The sequence below is a fragment of the Hyaena hyaena genome, unplaced genomic scaffold, assembly GCF_003009895.1.
Source record: "Hyaena hyaena isolate Hyena2069 unplaced genomic scaffold, ASM300989v1 scaffold_1, whole genome shotgun sequence".
Classification (NCBI taxonomy): domain Eukaryota; kingdom Metazoa; phylum Chordata; class Mammalia; order Carnivora; family Hyaenidae; genus Hyaena; species Hyaena hyaena.
In genome coordinates this window covers 6,883,812-6,903,574 of record NW_024080633.1, presented here as the reverse complement: position 1 = coordinate 6,903,574, position 19,763 = coordinate 6,883,812, and the positions used below count along the sequence as shown (strand labels likewise).

General features: G+C 56.5%; 1 protein-coding gene across 3 annotated transcripts in view; it reads left to right on the top strand.

Moving 5' to 3' along the window:
* The window catches only part of MBTPS1 (membrane bound transcription factor peptidase, site 1), a 50,678-nt gene extending 32,031 nt beyond the window's left edge, over positions 1-18,647 (top strand). For 2 of the 3 annotated variants that reach the window (XM_039225724.1, XM_039225672.1), the window contains 11 exons: positions 3,956-4,144; positions 4,581-4,753; positions 5,979-6,094; positions 6,601-6,757; positions 7,512-7,636; positions 8,286-8,363; positions 10,757-10,897; positions 12,534-12,665; positions 13,609-13,735; positions 16,641-16,771; positions 17,850-18,647. In XM_039225724.1, the coding sequence (XP_039081655.1) occupies positions 3,956-4,144; positions 4,581-4,753; positions 5,979-6,094; positions 6,601-6,757; positions 7,512-7,636; positions 8,286-8,363; positions 10,757-10,897; positions 12,534-12,665; positions 13,609-13,735; positions 16,641-16,771; positions 17,850-18,046 (1,566 nt within the window). In that variant the 3' untranslated portion in view covers positions 18,047-18,647. The other variant, XM_039225777.1, reaches the window with a different exon arrangement.
* Positions 18,648-19,763: the final 1,116 nt, after the last annotated feature.

The window sequence follows — 19,763 nt, the reverse complement described above, 5'->3', positions numbered from 1 at the left end:
GTTCTCATTATGTTGTAGACATTGTTAAATGTAACTTACGCACAGTCCCAGGGTACTTGCTGACGGCTAGTTAATATTTCGTAGGATTATTCAGTCGTAATTTACTTCGTTTTTGAGCCAAAAACTTTCATTTTAGCCTTCAAGGAATAATCTGTTCTTCTTTTTCAAGGTAATCATGATTGGCTTACAAAAATGGGCATTTAGAGTGCAGCTTTATATAATCCAAAGGTTAAAAAGTGAAATGAAATTTCTGTTTTGTCATCACTGTAAGACAAGACAGAGTCTAGCACAAGTCCAGGAGCTCCATTCACACTCAGGTCCTTGCCATCGGCACTGTTCTAGCATCTCCACTGAGCAAATTCTGATCACATTGAGGAAAGCCTTTCTTTCGGTGTGATTTGAAACAGTCGTCGGGGACTGTTAAGTCGGATTGAACTTCCGACTTGGGCTCAGGTTATGATCTCACGGATCGTGGGTTCGAGCCCCATGTCGGGCTCTGTGCTGACAGCTCAGAGCCTGGAGCTGCTTTGGATTCTGTGTCTCTCTCTGCCCCTCCCTCGTTCATGCGCTCTCTCTCTCTCTCTCTCTCTCTCAAAAATAAACATTAGAAATAATAATTTGGGGGGTGCCTGGGTGGCTTAGTCGGTTAAGCGTCCGACTTTCGCTTAGGTCATGATCTCGCGGTTCGTGGGTTCGAGCCCCGTGTCGGGCTCTGCGCTGACAGCTCAGAGCCTGGAGCCTGTTTCAGAGTCTGTGACTCCCTCTCTCTCTGACCCTCCCCTGCTCACACACACTCTCTCTCTCTCTCCTAGAAATAAATAAAAACATTAAAAAAAATTTAAAATAAAAAAAAAAAATAATTTGGGGTGCTTGGGGGGCTCAGTCGGTTAGGTGTCTGACCTCGGCTCAGGTCATGATCTTGCAGTCCCCAGGTTTGAGCCCCACATCAGGCTCTGTGCTGACAGCTTAGAGCCTGGAGCTGCTTCAGATTCTGTGTCTCCCTCTCTCTCTCTTCCCCGCCCCCGCTTATGCTCTCTCTCTGTCTCTTTCTCAAAAATAAATAAACATTAAAAAAAACCATGAGTGGCGCCCGGGTGTCTCATTCGGTAAAGCGTCTGATTCTTGGTTTCAGCTCAGGTCATGTCACTGTGTTGGAGTTCGAGTCCCACATCGGGCTCCACGCTAACCACGTGGGACCTGCTTGGGATTCTCCCTCTCCCTCTCTCTGCCCCTTCCCCGCTCACTTTCTGTCTTTCTCAAAATGAATAAACCTTAGAAAAAAATTAGGAAACAAAGTCGTCAAATCTCAGAAGCCTGCCAACAATTTCCTTATCACTCTTTTTCACGGTATGAATTCTTTCTTATTTATTTATTTGAGAGAGAGAGAGTGAGTTGGGGAGAGGGGCAGGGGGAGAGGGAATCCCAAGCAGGCTCCATGCTAAGCATGACGCGGGCTCCAGCCCCCGACCAAAGAGAGGGACCTGAGGTCACGACCAGAGCTGAAACCAAGAGTCAGCAGCCAGCTGACTAAGCTGCTGAGATGCCCTACACAAAACTATTTTTTGTTTATTTTGAGAGAGAGAGTGTGAGCAGGGGAGGGGCAGAGAAAGAGAGAAAGAATCCCAAGCAGGCTCTGCACTGTCAGCACTGAGCCCAACAAACTGAGATCATGAGCTGAAATCAAAAGTCAGACACTTAATTGACTGAGCTCCCCAGGCACGCCCCCCCCCCGTTCCCCCGCCCAGTATGCGTTCTTGCTGTTAACTTGGTCACAAACATGGAGGCAGCAGCCGCCGTTGCCTGTGCTGGAAGTGGCCTGCGTTCGCCTGTAGTTTGCTCACGTGTCCCCTTGCTCGTGCAGTTGGGGGATCCAGCTGTAACCATTTCACGGGATCTCTCGGCATATACGGTTTCCTTTTCTTCTGAATTATTTTCTTAACATAAACTCCCTGGATTGGAATCCGAATCGGAGGGTGTGGACTGGTTACTCTGGCCCCTGGTAGGTATGTGCTGCTGAATTCTTCCCGAGAGTTCTGTCCGCTGAGACCGCGGCGGGGCGCTGCCTCCACCGCCTGCGTGGGGCCGCGTGCCTCTGTTTCCTGTTTGATTCCAGGAGGGTTACAGACGGAGATGAAACTCACACGCTGTAAGACCCACCCTTTTACATCCAGCCACTCTGTGGCTTCCAGTATGTTTGCAAGTAGTGCTGCAGCCATCGCTCTTCTGTGGTTCCAGAATATTCTTGTCACCTTGTTAGCAGGCACTCCCCATTCTCCCTCCTCCAGCCCCAGGCGCCTGCCTGTGTGCTTCCTGTCTCCATGCACTTAGCTCTGGAGGACGGTCCGTGCACGTGGGGGGCCCGAGCCGCAGGGCCTGTCGCAACTGGCCTGTCCCGCAGCACGTACCGTCTTTATGGTTTGTCCGCCTGGCAGTGCCCCAGTCCCTTGTCCAGCTGAATGATAGTCCCCTGTGTGGATGGGCCACGTTGGCTTATTCATCACTTGGACATTTTTGGTTTGTTTGTAGATGGGTCGTCATTTAACTTTAGAGCAGATGAGGGGCGCCTGGTGACTAAGTCGGTTAAGCGTCCGACTTCGGCGCAGATCACATCTGATCTCTCTGTTTGTGGGTTTGAGCCCTGCGTCAGGCTGTGTGCTGAGAGGTGGGTGCCTGGAGCCTGCTTCGGATTCTTTGTCTCTTTCTTTCTCTGCTCCTGCACTGCTTGCACTCTCTTTCTCAAAATTAAATATAATAAAAAACATAAAAAAAAAAACCCTAGAGGGGATCAAAGGGCAGTCTTGTCTGCTGTGCACTTGTCCGGCTACCTGGGAGGCAGCTCTCTCCAGGCTCGCCCACTAATCGTCTCTCCTCTTGGGTGAGTCAGCGCTTCATTGCCCTGGTGGGTTTTCCTGCTGGAATTTAGGTTTTCTCGATGTGAGCAATGTCTTTGTCCTAGAGAAATGTCTAATGTCCTAGAGAAATTAGCCACTGATGTGTTTTACACGGCAGTTTTTCCCAGACTATAGTCTTCCTGTTTAACGCAAGTTGTAGCATGATTTACATACTTTTTTGGTTTTGGTGCAAGTTCCACTTTCATATGGTTGAATTTTCTACTTTTGTGATGTTTATCGTTTCAAAAATTAGAAACCTCTCTCTCCAGAGATCTGATAAAATCTCGATTTTATCTTCTAACATTCGCTTTATGCTTGTGACATATTTAATCTTCTCGTCCGTGTTGAGTTAATTTGATACGTGGCATAAGATATAGCTAAAAATTAACTTCTCTTTTGGTAACTGGCCGCCCCAAGAGCATTCTCACAGATCCCTTTCTTTCCTCGTTTCTTGTGATGCTGTAGCCTGAAAATATTTCTCTTTTTCAGACTTTTTTTTTTTTTTTTTAATATGCTGACTCACTTGGGGAGAATATTGCTCTCAGAGGGAAATGAGTAATTAGGTTGGTTCGAAACATGCATTCATTTTATAAGAGCCAATCTGTGTTTCTTCCATATGTCTCCTCTTGGGCTCCCCTCCCTCGCGCCCCCTCCTCCTCTGGGCATCCCACAGACACCTCTCCCTGCCCAGCCAGTAGCTTCACAGTCAGTTTGGACAGTTAGTCTGTGTTATTTTATTCCTTTAAGTTAGCGTTGAATGCGGTTCTTAGAGCACATACCTAATTGGAATCTGTTCTCAGATTGGACAGTTTTCATTTATTTACATTCTCTGTCAGATGTTAGTTCTTTGCCAATGCGTGGGTCTTCTTTTTTTAAGGTGGGGGAAAATTCTCTTTAAAATTGGAGGCTGCCCAAAATCGTGGTTTCTAGACTGTTCTAGTGGATGACGTTCCAGGCATTCTGTACTCTGCATTGGTTATCGCTCACTTGGGGTCCAAGTACGACCTCCACTGTGTGGGGAGCCCAGGAGGTGTTTCACGGCCGCCTTCGTCTTTCTCCTGCAGCCCGACTGGCAGCCCTACTTGCCACAGAATGGAGACAACATCGAAGTGGCTTTCTCTTACTCCTCGGTCTTATGGCCTTGGTCAGGCTACCTGGCCATTTCCATCTCCGTCACCAAGAAAGCGGCCTCGTGGGAGGGCATCGCGCAGGGGCACGTCATGGTCACCGTTGCTTCCCCGGCCGAGGTGGAGGTGAGCGCAGGGGCGCAGGCTGCGTGCCCGGGGTCTTGGGTTGAAGCCCATTGTGGGGACAGTATCGGGCTCGGGGGCCGTGACCAGTGCCTCCCGGCCTGCGGGGCCCCATGAGGCCCACTCAGCAGCCAGCCCCGCTGCCGCCGTGCTGTTGGCCTGTTCTGTGCCAGGTTCAGGCTCAAAATGATCACAAAACATGGGTTCTCCAGAAGGGGCTGTGTGGTCTAGGAGTGTTTAGGAACAGGTCGCCTGAAGTTACACGAAGAAGTGTAATGGGATGAATTTTACGGTTCTTCCTACCTTTGTTAGTAGGAATCCTCGTGTTCTAGGTGTTTGTGTTAAATTGATAAATAGAAGTGATTTTTTTTAAACCCCAAAAGCTGAAGGTTTTTTCTGAGCAGAAGGGGCCATTCAGAGTTTTTAAAATTTGTTTCAGTCAAAAAGTGGCGCAGAACAGACGTCAACGGTGAAGCTCCCGATCAAGGTGAAGATCATTCCCGCCCCCCCACGGAGCAAGAGAGTCCTCTGGGACCAGTACCACAACCTCCGCTACCCGCCCGGCTACTTCCCCAGGGATAATCTGAGAATGAAGAATGACCCCTTGGACTGGTAAGCAGCCCCCACCGCGGGACCAAGGGTTGCTGCCCCCGCGGGGAGCCCGACCTCTGCCCCCTCCCCACCCCCGACATGCTCAGGGCCTCTGCCCGCCTCCTCCCGGACTCCCGTCCTGGGCACCAAAAACCCCGAGCTCGCCCTGGATCTCTGTCCTTCCTTCCTTCTGTTGAACCGGCAGCAGACCCTGTCGGCCCTCCCGCCACCGCACCTCCCAGATCGTGCCCTAGTGGCCGCTGCCGCCCCTGCTCCCCGCCCTGCACAGGCCGTTGTCATTGCCTGCACAGCGTTGCAGCCTCCTGGTCGGGGTCACTGTTCCCTGAACCCCATTCTTCGCACAGCAGCCCTGGTAAGCCTGACGGGCAGCACTGGGGGCATGGTTGGCCCCAAACTCTCCCCGGCTGCCTGTGCAGACCTCCGCACGTGCCAGGTGCCCTGGTGGGCCTGCACCCTCCAGTCCCTGCCCTGCAGCCTGGCCTCCTGGCTTGCTCCCCGGGGCACCGGGCGTGGCTTCCTCTGGGCCCGGGCGCCAGGCTCGTTGCTGCCCTCCAGTGAGTTCCGGGGTTCGGACTTAACGCCGCGGGGGAGGAAGGAGCCGGACGCTTGCGGGAGCGCCATGCTCTCTGTGAAGACGAGTCTCGCCAGAGGCAGGGGAGGGAGGTGGTGAGAGGTTGGTAGGTGGAGGAAAGGCTTGCTGGGGAGGCGCACAGGCTCGGCCCCGCGGAGGAGCTGGCTCTGAGGGGCTGGGGGAGGGGGGGGTGTGGCCGGAGCGAGCCCTGGGCCCCTGGCGCCTCGGTGTGCCAGGTGGGCAGGGGCTCAGGGAGAGGACACGGTAGGAGAATGCGCGCGTTCAGGGGGAGAGGGATGGGGAAGTGGCTGCTTCTGCGACGCGCGGTTCACATAGCAGCCTAGGGCGGCTTGTCCAGCGCCTCTGCGCTCCCAGGTGGCATCTGGGTGGCGTGCTTTCCGCGGGTGCCACCGCCGACATGACGCCTCGATGTGCTACGCAGCGGCTCTCGGGCCGCTCCCTCGTGGGTGTGTGTCCTGTGGGCCCAGAGGCCGCTGGGCTGGAAAGGCCGACTTCGTGTGGGGGCCGGACACCCCGGGGCCCCCGCTGCCAGTGAGCCCCGCTCCCGTGGAGGCCCCGGGTCAGAGGCGGCCATGTGGCGAAGCCTTCGCCACGAGGGGGGGGCCGTCCCAGCGCGGTGCCTCTGTTTTCCAGGAATGGCGACCACATCCACACCAACTTCAGGGACATGTACCAGCACCTGAGGAGCATGGGCTACTTCGTCGAAGTCCTCGGCTCCCCCTTCACGTGCTTCGATGCGAGTCAGTACGGTGAGTGGCCATTGGGGGCCGGCCGCGCGCGGGGAGCAGGCGAGACGATGCGCGGGTAGAAGAGGCGGTGAGGGGGCAGGTGCGGGGCCTCCCGGTCCCTCGGGGAGGTTCTGAGGTGGAGTGGCCGTGTTCCTGTCCGATGGCGGCAGTGGGGACCTTCAGGTAAAATGGGACACTGTCAAATCGGGGACAAGGATATCTGTACGTTTTTCGTTCATCTTTTTATTTTAATTGAAAGAAACCTGTGCCTCATTTTGCTGCTTCTCGAGTGAGGGACGCGTGGCTACATCGTGGGTCCCACGTGGAAGGGAGGCCAGGGGGTTCATAGGTGTCTGTGCTTTTGGACCCTGGTCCGTCCTTCCTCACCCCCTTCCAGAGTGGTGGGGGCCCCAGACCAAACATCAGAGGTGACAACTTGACACGCGGACCCCCTGAAATGCTGTTTCTGAAGCAGTGACGCCCACGGTTCGAAGGCGCAGACTCACTGCCGACGCTTTGTCCCCCAGGAACTTTGCTCATGGTGGACAGCGAAGAGGAGTACTTCCCCGAGGAGGTCGCCAAGCTGAGGAGGGACGTGGACAACGGCCTTTCGCTCATTGTCTTCAGTGATTGGTACAACACGTCCGTCATGAGAAAAGTCAAGTTTTATGATGAAAACACAAGGTATTGATAGGAGTTGGTATTTGATAAGAAGTTTGACTTTTTGGGAATGAAATTCTTAGTAGCCAGTACGTCAGAGGACTGGCCCGCTGGCGGTCCTCACGGCCATCGGAGACAGGCTCAGACAGACGCTCTGCCAGCGCAGGTGCCCCTCCCCCAGCAGCGATCTTCCCCAGGGTGTTAAGTCCGTTGCTCCTTGAGGCCAGGTGCTGAGTGAAAGGTTCCTCGGCTTCCCTTGTTGGCCTTCCGTACTTGACTTTTACATGTTTTACTTTACTTTTACTTGTTCCTTTTCATGCTCCCATCTCTCTGTTGTGGGATCTGTACAAATTTAAATGGATTGAAGGAACCACTATTTAAAGGAACCTTCTAGTAAATTAGTTCTGGGTCAAGGATTCCCAGTGTTTTATGAACATAATATATCTTGAATTTTCTTCTTCAGAGCCTGTGACTTACTCGAACTTTAAAGGCCTCTTTCTCCTCTCTTTGCTTTCGCGGACCCTCCCAGGCCCCAGGCTCCATAGCGGTGTGTTTATGTCCATGTGGCGTGTCGCGTGGAGGAAATTTAGCCTGGGTTTATTCTGCGTGCCGGCTGGAGCGGGTACGCTGTGTTAGCGCTCAGACTGGACAGGGGCTCTCAGCGGAACCTTGGTGCGCACGGGCAGGCCTCTGCAGGGGCATGTATTCCGTCCTGAGAAGGCCGGGCGTCCGGGGCTGTTTTAAGCCCTTGTAACCCACACCCCTGTCTCTTCCGCAGGCAGTGGTGGATGCCGGACACCGGAGGGGCGAATGTCCCTGCCCTGAACGAACTTCTGTCTGTCTGGAACATGGGGTTCAGCGATGGCCTGTACGAAGGGGATTTTACCTTAGCAAACCACGACAGTAAGGTTTTGCGTTTGTGTTTTCATAGGGCCTGTTGCCTCGCGAGGTGCGAGAGTGATATCCGTAGGGCCCTGACGTCTGGGTTTCAGAGGGAGAGAAGGGTGTGATCGCGAAGGAAGTCGGGCCACAGGGAGAACCAGTGTCTCTAGAAAGGACTTGTGTGGTCAAGCTGGGTGCGAACCACTGTTGTTGCGTCCAGACTCTTGAAGAGAGAATTTTCTGGAGCGTTCCTAATCTTGGCGCTGCCTGTCCCGTTCTTTACTTCCTGTGTGTTTCGGGTAGGAAGTACCTCCTGGGCCCCTGCCCTCCCAAACCCTGTTCATGAAATCACTTTGCAGGTCCCACGGATGAGGTTTTGGTAGCTGGTTTCTAGAACAGCCCGAGGGTCACTGTTGCTAACTCTGCTTACCCGACTGAAAGCTTTGGCTTTTTGAGTCTGTTCAAAAACCTTACGTTAATAGCAGTTTTTAACTCAAATTCGGAGGTAATCACTTGTTACTTAAGTGTAGCCAGGTAATAGTAGCCTTTGTTTTAAAACTAAAAATAACGTTAGGAAAACTATCCTATCTGAGAGTGCATCTTAGGTCAGTGAGTAACTTTTGATGAAATGCGAGGCTTCTGTGGCTGTAACTGAGCAACTCCCTTCCAGTGTACTACGCGTCAGGGTGCAGCATCGCTAAGTTTCCAGAAGATGGCATCGTGATAACACAGACCTTTAAAGACCAAGGTGAGCAGTGCTGCTCTGTTTCTTCCTTTTTTTTAAAAATAGTTTTATTGCCTGTAATTCACGTTTGCTTTTTTTTTTTTTTAGTTTTTTTTTTTTTTTCCCGTTTACTCTTTTAAGGTGTACAATTCCGTGATCGTCGGTATATTCACAGAGTTGTGCGGCCATGACCATTATCTGTTTCCAGAACAATTCTTATCACCCTGTACCTGTTAGCAGTTTGGGTTTTTTAAAAAAAAAACTCACGGTGATACAATTTGCCTGGCGCCTACTTTAGGCAAGACTTCTGGGTGGTGGCTCTGGGAGTGGCAGGGAGAGAGAAGCTTGAAGAGAGAAGCAGGGTTTCCCAGAGGAGGGGCAGCTGCTGAACGTTTGCACATTTCCTTTTTTTTTCTTTTAAACAACCTTCAGAGTAGCTTGAAGCTTTTGTTCCTGTTTGCAACTTGTTCTTCTGTGATGGCCAAGATCACTGAGGTTTTAGAGAAATGACTGGGTTTTAAAGCTTTTAACTGTATGAAGAATATTAATTACGCAGTCATCTCTTAACATTCCCTTAAGGATCTGAAAGAAAGAGCCAGCACGTGGCCGGTTTGGTCAGTAGAGCGTGGGACTCTTGATTTCAGGGTTGTGAGTCTGAGCTCCTTCTTGGGTGTAGAGAGGACTTAAAATCTTAAAGAATTTGAAGGAAAGAAGGGTTCTGGCCGCAGGTATGGTTCTCATGAAGGTTGATGCTTGCTGTAATGGGAAGTCAGGGGCAGCTGCAGTAGTTGAAAACAACAAAGCAGAGTTTCCTGCTTATCTATTTGCATTTCCCAGACAGGATTTATTATTTTTATTGTCCAGAGAGATTTTTTCCCTCCTCCTTAAGGCAAGGTCGGTTGGTGAGCAGATCTGTGTTTATAGAGTTTTATTTTATTTTGTGTTTTTTAATGTTTTTTAGTGTTTTTATTTATTTCTGAGAGAGAGAGAGCGTGAGCAGGGGAGGGTCAGAGAGAGAGGGAGACACAGAATCTGAAGCAGGCCCCAGGCTCTGAGCTAGCTATCAGCACAGAGCCTGATGCGAGGCTCGAACCCACGAACCATGAGATCATGATCCGAGCTGAAGTCAGACGCTTTAACTGACTGAGTCACCCAGGTGCCCCTATAAGGTTTTATTTTAACTGCAGGCACGTAAATGATTGTGCCTTCCCCGTCACTGGCTAGGGTTGCCATGGGGTGGTGGCTCTTTCTGGAGCCTGTCTCTCTCCGGCGGCGGCGGTGTGTCTGGTGCGGGTGTGAGCAGCAGTGTCGCCATCAACCTGTTGCCACCTGGTTTTGAGGGGAGAGGAATCACTGGAGATGGGAGGGCACCTACTTTATTTTGTTGTGCTGCTGGTGCAAATAAAAATGAATTACCTTGAAATCTTTTCTAAGGGGCTTTTTCTTTCCAAATAGCCTTTTAGTTGAATAATCTTGTGGGTACGAAATAGGAATTTGAAAATCTGGATGATGCTGGGTCGAAGGGGACCCTTTTGTCGGAAACAAACCTGTGACAAACCACGCGGCCGTGTGGCGACGCCGTGTGGCGACGCCGTGTGCCTGCGCCCAGTTTTGACTGTTTTCCTGCTCTGTCCTTCCCTCCAACAAAGAGAACCTCGCTTTTCCACTCTGGTCCTGCTGGGATATCAACAGAGAGCAGGAAGTGCCGTAATTTTATAGCCACCGACGTTTCAGCTGTCACCGCCGCAGCAGGGGCCGTGATGTGCGTCACCGCCGGTGCGGAGGACAGCGTTGGCTCCGGGGCCAGACTCTCCCGTTACGTGGTGATGTCGCTGCATCTGCCGCCCGTGGCGTCCCTGCGTCTTTGACTTCTTGATTCGCTCAACGTTGTAAACCGTGTCGTCTGCTTGGGCAGAGCTCAGAAAGCTCTGCTGTTGGGACATGTGTAATCGTGACACAGACAGGACAGGGCTCGTAAACCTGCATTTAAAGCACGTGGGCATAGGATTTGAAAATTGGTGACATGTGTCCTGCCTTTGAATAGGAGACCACAAAAGCCAGGCGCACATAACAGCCCACAAAGGTGGCCTGCATTGGGTGGCAGCTGCGTGGCTGGCTGTCCCTGCGCGCGTGTAGTCCCAGAACCCGGCCGGGAACGAGGGACGGAAGCTGTCACGAGGATGGCAGGTGCCGGACGCTGCCGTTGCCAGTGAACGCGTGACAGGCCGTGTGGAGATGGCCTTTGCTAAAACCCCAGATTCATGGCACTTCGATGTTTTCCTCTGGTAGAAGTTGGCACTGCCGCGATTGGGTGGTAGATTTTGCTGATGGCGGTTGTTGTACGGACTGCACGTCAGGTGGCAACTGGAACATCAGTCCGTGCTGAGCATTTTTGTTTCTGTTGTGCTGTATTTCAGGGTTGGAGGTTTTAAAGCAGGAGACGGCAGTTGTCGAAAATGTCCCCATTTTGGGGCTTTACCAGACTCCCGCCGAGGGCGGAGGCCGGATCGTGCTGTACGGGGACTCCAACTGCTTGGACGACAGTCACCGGCAGAAGGGTGAGGACTGATGGTGTGGCCGAGAAGCAGGCTGGGCTTCGTGACCATGACATACAGGCCCTCTGTTCCCCTTGTCCCTGGAGAGGCGCCGGTAAGGGGCTGGAAAAGAGATCTGCCCAAGAGCCAGGCGGCAAGTCCCCGCTGTCTCGGTTGCGTGGAACTTTCCGGGGCGTCTGCACCCTGAGGGGCGCCCAGCAGACTGCGTGCGCCACCATCCCCTGTGCTGTCCTCGCCCAGCGCCATGGCGTTTAGTGGAGCGGCTCTCTGCCAGCCCGCCCCGGCGCCCCCCCTCTGGCGTCTGCATGTCACTGGCACTGCCACCCGGGGGCCCTCCCTAGGCCGGACCCACTGTTCCCAGAGGGTCAGCGCCTGGCTCTCCTCCCAGACCTGGGGGTTTGGCTGTCGCGAACCTTCAGGGGGAGCATCGGTACCCCCACTGGGCGTGGGGCGGGCCCGCACGGGGACGGTTACTAGCAGCCCTGTTCTTGGTCAGCACCTCTCTGTGCCTGCCCCGCGCTGGGGCCTTGAGCCTGGACCGGCCGTGTAAGGGGGATGGCATGTGAAAGTGTAGCGTCTTGGGCCTGGCGAGGTGACCAGAGAACTGGGTCCTGGAGAACCGTTGTCGGGGGAGGGGGGGGAGTGCCTCACACCTGCAGACGGGAGCGGCCCGAGCAGAGCAGAGAACGAAGCCACTAGAGTGTGAGCTGGGAGCTGCGTGTACCTCCCTCTGGGTGAACTTGAGGTTGGCTTAGTTCCTAGCATTTTGTATAAATCCTTAGAACGTGGTTGGTCTTTTTTAAAAAGGTTAAAGTCACAGTTGAAAGGAGATTAATGTTTTATTTCCATAGAGATTTTCTTTTAAGACCGGAGATCTCCTGGTAAGAGTCTTTATTAAGGTTTTAAATGCCGGAGAGGACAGTCCAGGTTCCAGAACTGACGGTGGCCGCGCTCTGAGCACGAGGCCGGAGCGCCCTTGAGAGAGCGGAGGGTGTGCCGATGTCGTGCGGCGGGGCCTGTCGGGTTGCACGTGCGGGCAGCGGCCGGGTCAAAGACGCGGTGCACCTCTGTCTCCTGACGACGGGACCCTCCGCGTGGCTTGCCGCGGCGCCTAGACTAGCTGTGTCCCCCAGAGTGGCTGACCGTGTCTGGTTCGCATGTGTCATGTGTAGGGCCCACTAGCCCCAGATACTGGACTGCACTTGTGACCTCGAAGCCACCTCCCAGCGGCGCGCACTGTGCTCTCTGCTCTGCCCGCACCGCATGCAGCATGGCCTCTGGCTCTGGGCAAGAGCTGGTGCCCCGTTCCCCTCTCGGCCTCCGGCTCCTGAGCCGTCCCGTCCCGTGGCCTGGCCATCCCTGCGTGGTGCCATTCTGTCCTCAGCACCCACTCCGGTGGCGCTCCGGCAGCCTGTCCAGCCCAGCGGCCGGTGGCACCGACCCACCCTGGCCCGGCCCGGGGTGAAGCCCACGCGGGCCCCGCCCATCGTGCTGGTGTGTGTGGGCCGGTGCCGACCGTGGACAACGTGCGCTTCCCCAGGGTCCACGGTCCCCTCGTCTCCCCTCACGCAGGGCTTTCGTTTCCTGTAGGGCTTCTCTAGAAAGCTCTGCCCCTAATCAGCGTGCCCTTGACCCACAGACTGCTTTTGGCTCCTGGATGCGCTCCTTCAGTACACGTCGTACGGGGTGACCCCTCCCAGCCTCAGCCATTCCGGGGATCGGCAGCGGCCACCCAGCGGAGCCGGCTCAGTCAGTCCCGAGAGGATGGAGGGTGAGTGGGCCCGTGGGCACCGAGGGGGCCCGTTCTGCACCCTTCTCCCGGGCGTGGGGAGGGAGCTCCCTCCGAGGGCCTCACGCTGCCCACCTCGTTTCTTGTCCTGCCTCACAACCCTGGCTCCTGGGGCCTCTGGGAAGAGGGGCCAGCGTTGCTGGGCGCTCACCGGTGCCAGGCGCCGGGCTGGGCAGTGCTCGACACGGGTGGCCTCAGGGGGCCTCTCAGAGCCCTGTGAAAATCAACCCCGTTCTTCCCAGCCCACACAGGAAGATGCAGGGGTCCTGTGGCGGGAGGGGGCGGGGGCGTGCCAGCCTGCGGCCTGGCCCGCTGTGCGTAGGGCAGGGCTGGCCTGCATGCGCTCAGGTCCTCCCCGCGGGGCCGCAGAGAGGCTGGGGTGAGCGGAGCTGCAGCCCCACGCCTTCCAGCAGCCACGTTACAGAGGTAAAAAGCAGCAGGTGAAGTTCATTTTAGCAAAATGTGTCGGCCCAGTTCACGCCAGGCTTTATTACGTGAACGTTTGACACTCGGCCCGTTTCAGCTGTGGCTACGGTACTGGCCATGCAGGCCTACAACCTAAACAAACTGGAGATCTGGAAATGCATGATTTGTGGTTTTGCCCGAGAGTTAAATGCTCCAAAAGAGAAAGATGGTCGTGAAGCCCCCCCTCTCCAGCTTAGATTCCGGGGGCCCAGCCGCATGCCTGCAGCTGAGGTCAGGAAAGGTCACCGGCCCCCGCCCCGAGTACACCGGGGCCGCTTTAAAGGGAGCGGCCGTCCCCCCGGGGCACCGCGCAGCGCACGCCCCTGAGCCCAGGAGAAGGGGTCCGGGGTCCCGGCCGGAGCAGGCCTGTCACAGGAGGGCACGCAGGCTGACTCTGGCTTTTCCCCTCACGTCCTCCTGACGACCACGCCTTCCTGTGACCGTGCTGCCGCCGCCGCAGGGAACCACCTGCACCGGTACTCCAAGGTCCTCGAGGCCCGTTGGGGCGGCCCGGAGCCCCGGGCTCTGCCCGCCTGCCCGCACCTGTCGTGGGCCAAGCCGCAGCCTCTCAACGAGACGGCTCCCAGGTCAGTGCCTCCTGTGCTTTTCCACTCCTCCTGCGGGCGTGTGATTCACGGCTCTTCCTTTCCAGGAGAGAATGGAATTTTACTGGCATCATTATCAAGTAATCAGGTCTCCCAGCTCGTCATTTTGTGATGACATTTAAGGTGGCGCGCCCCCATATCGACCTTTACAGCCGCGCGCTCCGGTGGCGTCCCGCATGAAGAAGTGCTTTGGGTGATTAGCATTTTGTTAGATGTGGCTGATTCCTGCCTAAAAAGCTGGGGTCTGACCGCGGTGTTGCTTGAACACAGGCTCTGATCCTTCGGTTCAGGGTCCAGGAGTCGGGCGCTCCCTGACTGATGTGGATTCTGAGATGCTGAGGGGTTCTTCTGTGGGCCCTGGAGGTAGGGGGTAGGGGTGCGCTCCCACTTGCAGCCTGGCCCGCAGCCTGTCTGCGCCCTCACCCCCACGCCCACTGTGGTCCCTGGGAGACGAGCTCCCCACCCCGGCCCCGTAGGCGGCCCCCCTCACGCACCTGGCCGCTTGGGCCTCCCCACCGGGCTGTCCGCCTAGCTTGGATTCTGGTGGACACAGGCACACGGGCGTTGGTGTGGCAGGGGACAGAGGGCCACTGTGTGTGCTGTGGGCCACCAGGAGGAGGGTGTGTGCATGTCCTCCCCGAGCACGCGGCTCACTCCCGTCTAGAACGTGCTCGGCACAAGCCCGGGGGTCATAGGCCTCGTTCCTTCCCGTCAGCAGTTTCTCCCTGCAACTAACTACGGGGTATTTTCCATTCCAGTTAACATCCCGTCATTCCCACGTCCCCCAAGATTCCATTTTTACATCCCACTTGGTCACAACCTCCCGATGTCCCCGCATCCAGAGCAACCTCACTTCAGCCCTGTCCGCAGTTCCTGCCGGGGACGGCGTTGGCCAGAGCTCCCACAGCCGCTTTGTCCCCGCGGCGCCCTTGGGGTCTCAGGAACAGATAAGGCCTCCACGCTTCCCGTCCTGTTGGAAATTATTCTCGGTCCCCAGAGACCTACCTCTGGGTCTCGATCCTGAAGCTGCGACGTGTGAGACCGTGTCAGGCGGCTCCAGGCGGCCCCCGGGAGGCCGGGTGTCTGTCATCCCAGCGCTCAGCGCGAGCTTCCGTCCACCTTTGAGGTGAAGACCCATTTCTCGGTGTCTTTGCTGGACACCCGGTGTCTGTCCTTAGAGCGGTTGCAGGAGTGTCACACCCTAGAGGAGCCGAGGGCGAGGGGACCCCTCCTCCTCCCATCAGAGCGTCACCAGCTTCTCAGACGACAGTGCAGCGTGGGTGTGTTCGCACGATTGTGCAGTAGGAGGCGCTGTCACCAGAACCTGAGGTTCCAGAGCTGGATCTCCGCGTTGGGCCTCACACTCTCGTGTCACTGTCACACAGCACATGCTCGTGGCACTGTCACACGTGACGTCACTGTCACGTCACACGCGGCCCCACACTCGTTCACGTCACTGTCACGTCACACGCGGCCCCACACTCGTTCACGTCACTGTCACGTCACACGCGGCCCCACACTCGTTCACGTCACTGTCACGTCACACGCGGCCCCACACTCGTTCACGTCACTGTCACGTCACACGCGGCCCCACACTCGTTCACGTCACTGTCACGTCACACGCGGCCCCACACTCGTTCACGTCACTGTCACGTCACACGCGGCCCCACACTCGTTCACGTCACTGTCACGTCACACGCGGCCCCACACACGTTCACGTCACTGTCACGTCACACGCGGCCCCACACACGTTCGCTTATGTCACTGTCACACATGGCCCCACACACATTTGTGTCACTGTCACACGTCACACAGAGCACTGCACGTGTTCGTGTCACTGTCACATGCGGCACCGCACACTCACACGTTCAGCTGCAGGGTCAGGAGGCTTCAGTGGCCCGAATCCCATAACTCAGCGGTGTCAGTTTACTTTCCGGACTCCTGAAACCGGACACGTACGGTTACGTCCTGGGAGGCAGAGCGTTTTGTCCTGCTGTCCGGCGGCCGCAGGTAGCTCGTGCACAGGAGCCCCTTCCAGACGCGCCGGCGTTCGGCGCCCTTCACCCCGCGTGCCCAGAGAGCCGGGCGCCCTGGCTTCCACTCGGCCGAAGCGAGAGACCCGCCGTGTCCAGGAGAGTAAGAGGGAGGGGGAAGTTCACAGCTGCAGACGCGCTTGACCCCCCTCCCCCTCCCCCTCCCCCCAGGTGGTGAGAGCCGTCTTGGGGCGGCCCGTTGGCCCTGTCATCTGCTCCGGGCGCGGCCCTACAGGCCCGGCCCATCTCGGGCTCGGGCAGCGCTGCTGTCCCCGGGAGCCCCACACGGGGACAGAGCACGTGTTTCCTGCCTTCAGCCCCCGGCCCAGCCGGCAGGGCGGACGCTCAGGCCCGAGATTTGCTTCTGCCAACCACTTGGCCCCGGGGTGGAACCTCCTGGTGGCGCGTCGCTCCCTGCAGCCTTTGCTCCCTCAGAGGACAGGCCCCGCCGGCTCGGTGAACCCCTCGGCAGAGGCCTGCGCGCGCCTTCCGGCTGCCCGGGTCCCTGAGTCCCGGCTCCGGCTCGTGTCCTCAGGCCCCTTGCAGAGGCCGTCGTGTGGTGCCCTCTCCCATTCCTTGGGGACGTGGCCGCTTTAAGCAGAAGAAGGCTGTTGGGGCCTGTTAGGAACCCGGGAGAACTGACCGCCGCGCAGAATGCTGACCGGTCGTGCACAGGGACTTGATCGTGACATTGTCTCAGGATCTGGAAACGGTCGTGTGCAGCTGGGCTTGGGTGTCGATGGGACATTGCTTCGCTTTTCTCTGTGACTCGCTTGTTATTTCTTAGGCACTGGCTGGGCTTCTTAGGCTAGTGCAGCTGCTTACTTTCGTTTTGTTTTAACCCCTTCCTGAAGTAACCTTTGGAAACATCAGAAGCTGCTCTCCATCGACCTGGACAAAGTGGTATTACCCAACTTCCGATCGAACCGGCCTCAAGTGAGACCCTTGTCTCCGGGAGAGAGCAGTGCCTGGGACATTCCTGGAGGTCAGTTCTTGGGTGCTTCCTTTGTTCTGCCACCTCCGCACCCCCCTTAGCTGGGCCAGAGGCAAGCCCATGAGTCCTCCTGCCACCCCGGCATCCCTTCGGGACGTTCTGCCTGCATTTTCAAATCGGAATTTCTTCCGTGTTGCCTGGTGTTGCACTGAAACTTTTTCCAGTAGAGTAAAATTTGCATGCTGTGGTTAAAGTTCTGCAAACGAGGGTGTGGTGTATCCTGTGTCTCAGGGAACTCCTGTCGTCTGCCATTTGCTGAGCCACCCGGGAGGGGACTTCACCGGGCTGGGATCCTCTAGTTAAAAGTGGGTTTGTGCCCTTCGGTTGATCTGATGGTGTCCCCTCACTCCATTGACCTAAAACGTCCCTTCCATAGGCAACGGCTTTCGGCCCAACTAGGCCATTTGGGACGGGTTCTCCTTACCTGCTCTTCCCAGCAGGGTGTGGGGTTCTCTCCGGAGACCCTGTGCTCTGCCAGAGGTCCCCACCCCCTGGGGCTGCTGCCTCTGGGCACTGGCCCCATGGCCCCTGGGCTGCAATCCCGGGAACTTTGTGTGGTGACGCCACGCCCCCGGGGGCCTTGCCCGCAGTCCCGGGCTGCACTGATGATGGTCAGTTCTCGAACCCCAGCGTTGCCTAGTTATGAAGTCGTACCGACAGACAAGGGGGCCTCCAGGGGCCATTCTTGTCTTGTAACCGTGTGTCCTGCGTGCCGGAGGCTTTCCAGGGGGTGGGGACAAGGCCAGCCGTCCCTCCTCCCGCTCAGCTGCTCCAGCACCTGCACCTCCTCCCGCCCCGGGTCCACGCTCACCCATCTGCCAGCACTCTTAGGGGAACAGAGCAGCCCTGAGCACCCCACTGTCGGTTGCGGGTGGTGGAAGGAAGGCCAGTAGCGGTGTCCGTCTGAAGTGGGCGTGGGGAGGGGAAGGAGCAGAGACCTCAGCCCCCACAGCTGCTCGTCTGCGAGCCTAAGGTCACTCCTCCCGAGGTTGGCAAATCCCCTTTGCCCCAGGAGCACAGTCAGTGCACTTTAGCGTCTCGTTCTGACGCGGCCGCTGTGCTCCCGCAGGGATCATGCCCGGCCGCTACAACCAGGAGGTGGGCCAGACCATCCCCGTCTTCGCCTTCCTGGGGGCCATGGTGGTCCTGGCCTTCTTCGTGGTCCAGATCAACAAGGCCAGGAGCAGGCCGAAGCGCAGGAAGCCCAGGGTGAAGCGCCCCCAGCTCGTGCAGCAGCCTCACCCGCCAAAGACCCCTTCTGTGTGACGCCAGACCCGCCGAGCGCGAGAGCCAAAGAGCCTTCGAGGGCGCCGCTTCGGGCAGCCTGCTGCACGGGGCTCCTGCACCCACCTGCCTGCGCCCTCAGGTCTGTGCTCGGTGGGCTGTCCGTGTGGCGCGCAGGTGCGACCTGCGGTGGCCGGTGACCCTGCACGAGGGGCTCGCAGCCCCGTCCCCGGGGGGACCTCACGTAGCCACCACGCGCCGAGCGGGGAGCCACTTTTACACAAGCGACCACCTCGGCCAAGCCCAACTGTGCTCGTCCAAGGCCGTTTTCTATATTTATTATTGGAAAAAGTCACTTTAAAGACTGACGCTATTTGGAAGCGAAGCTATTTTTTTTTGTCCGTGGAATGCGGTTTTTTTACTCTCGAGTCATGAGGAATAACACAGATTCCGTGATCTCCTTTTCGATGCCAGGACAGACTGAGATTGGAAGGAAACTTGCACAAATCTGTGAAACACAGACCTTGGCTTTATTTTTATAAGTATCAACTGCCATCATGTTTTGTAAGTTGGGGTCTCGATTTCACCATTGTCGGTGAAGAAAATTTTCAATAAATATGCATTAAGTACGCGAAGCTGTATAGAAGGTGTAGCGGCTCTGTCCTTCAGCCCTTTCTCTGAGGTCAGCGGGGGTGTGTCCCGTGGGGGGGGGGGGCGTGTCCAGTCAGCCCCGGGGCCACGGGGGCTTTGTGCTGTGTAAGGTAGAACTCACACTCTATGCTTTTCTCTAAAGCGTGTGATTCGGTGGCTTATATTCACAGGTATATTCACAAGGTGGTGTAACCATCACCCCTGTGACTCCAGAACATGTTCCTCACCCCCAAGAGAAACTGTTCCCGTGAGCAGATCAACCTCTGATCCTTCCTCCGGGCCACGCAGCCCCTCACATGCGGTCTCTGTGACGTCCTGTCCTGAACGTTTCGTACACGTGGGATCACTCGATACGTGGCCTCGTGTTCTCCCTCAGCACGTTTTTGAGACGTGCGCGTGTGGGATCGTGTCCAGGACCTGGCCGCTTTTCCCCGCCGGTGCGCCAGCCTGCACCCATCTTACCGCAGCCACCTTACGTGCAGAGCGGGGTCTGCGTTGGGGTTTGGATTTCCCTTTTCCTAAAGGAGAACGGCGTCAAACATCGTTGCCTGTGCTTACGGGCGGCCTGCACGTTTTTGGAGAAGTGTGTGTTTGGATTCCGTTTTCCGTTGGGTTTTCTTTACCACAGACGGTGGGCTCCCTGTGTGCTGTGGGTCCGGGTCCTCCGTGTGTGGCTTGCAAACCTCTCCTCTCGTTCTGCTGCTTGTCCTTTCACGTGGCTGATTGGCTTCTTTGAAGCAGAGAAGTTTCTGACTTTGACCTAGGCCATTTTACCTGCCACGTGCCATTTGTAGGACACTGTAGCCTAATCCAGGGGAGCCTGCCGATTTTTAACCCTTGCCTGTCCTGTGTGTGTGTGTGTGTGTGTGTGTGTGTGTGTGTGTGTGTGTGTGTGTGAGAGTCATAGGTGAGGACGTGCGGACCTAAAGGTCAGAGGCTGTGTGGGATCAGGGTGCTGAGGAGGTCCTGGGAAGAAAAAGGCCCAGGCCCAGGGCCGAGGGAGGAGTCACTAAGGCCCAGTGCTCCCTGTGACAGGCCATCCTTGGAGGTGGTAATGGGGACTTTAAAGTCTTAACTGTGCTCTGGGGCTGATATCGTGTGAAGACTT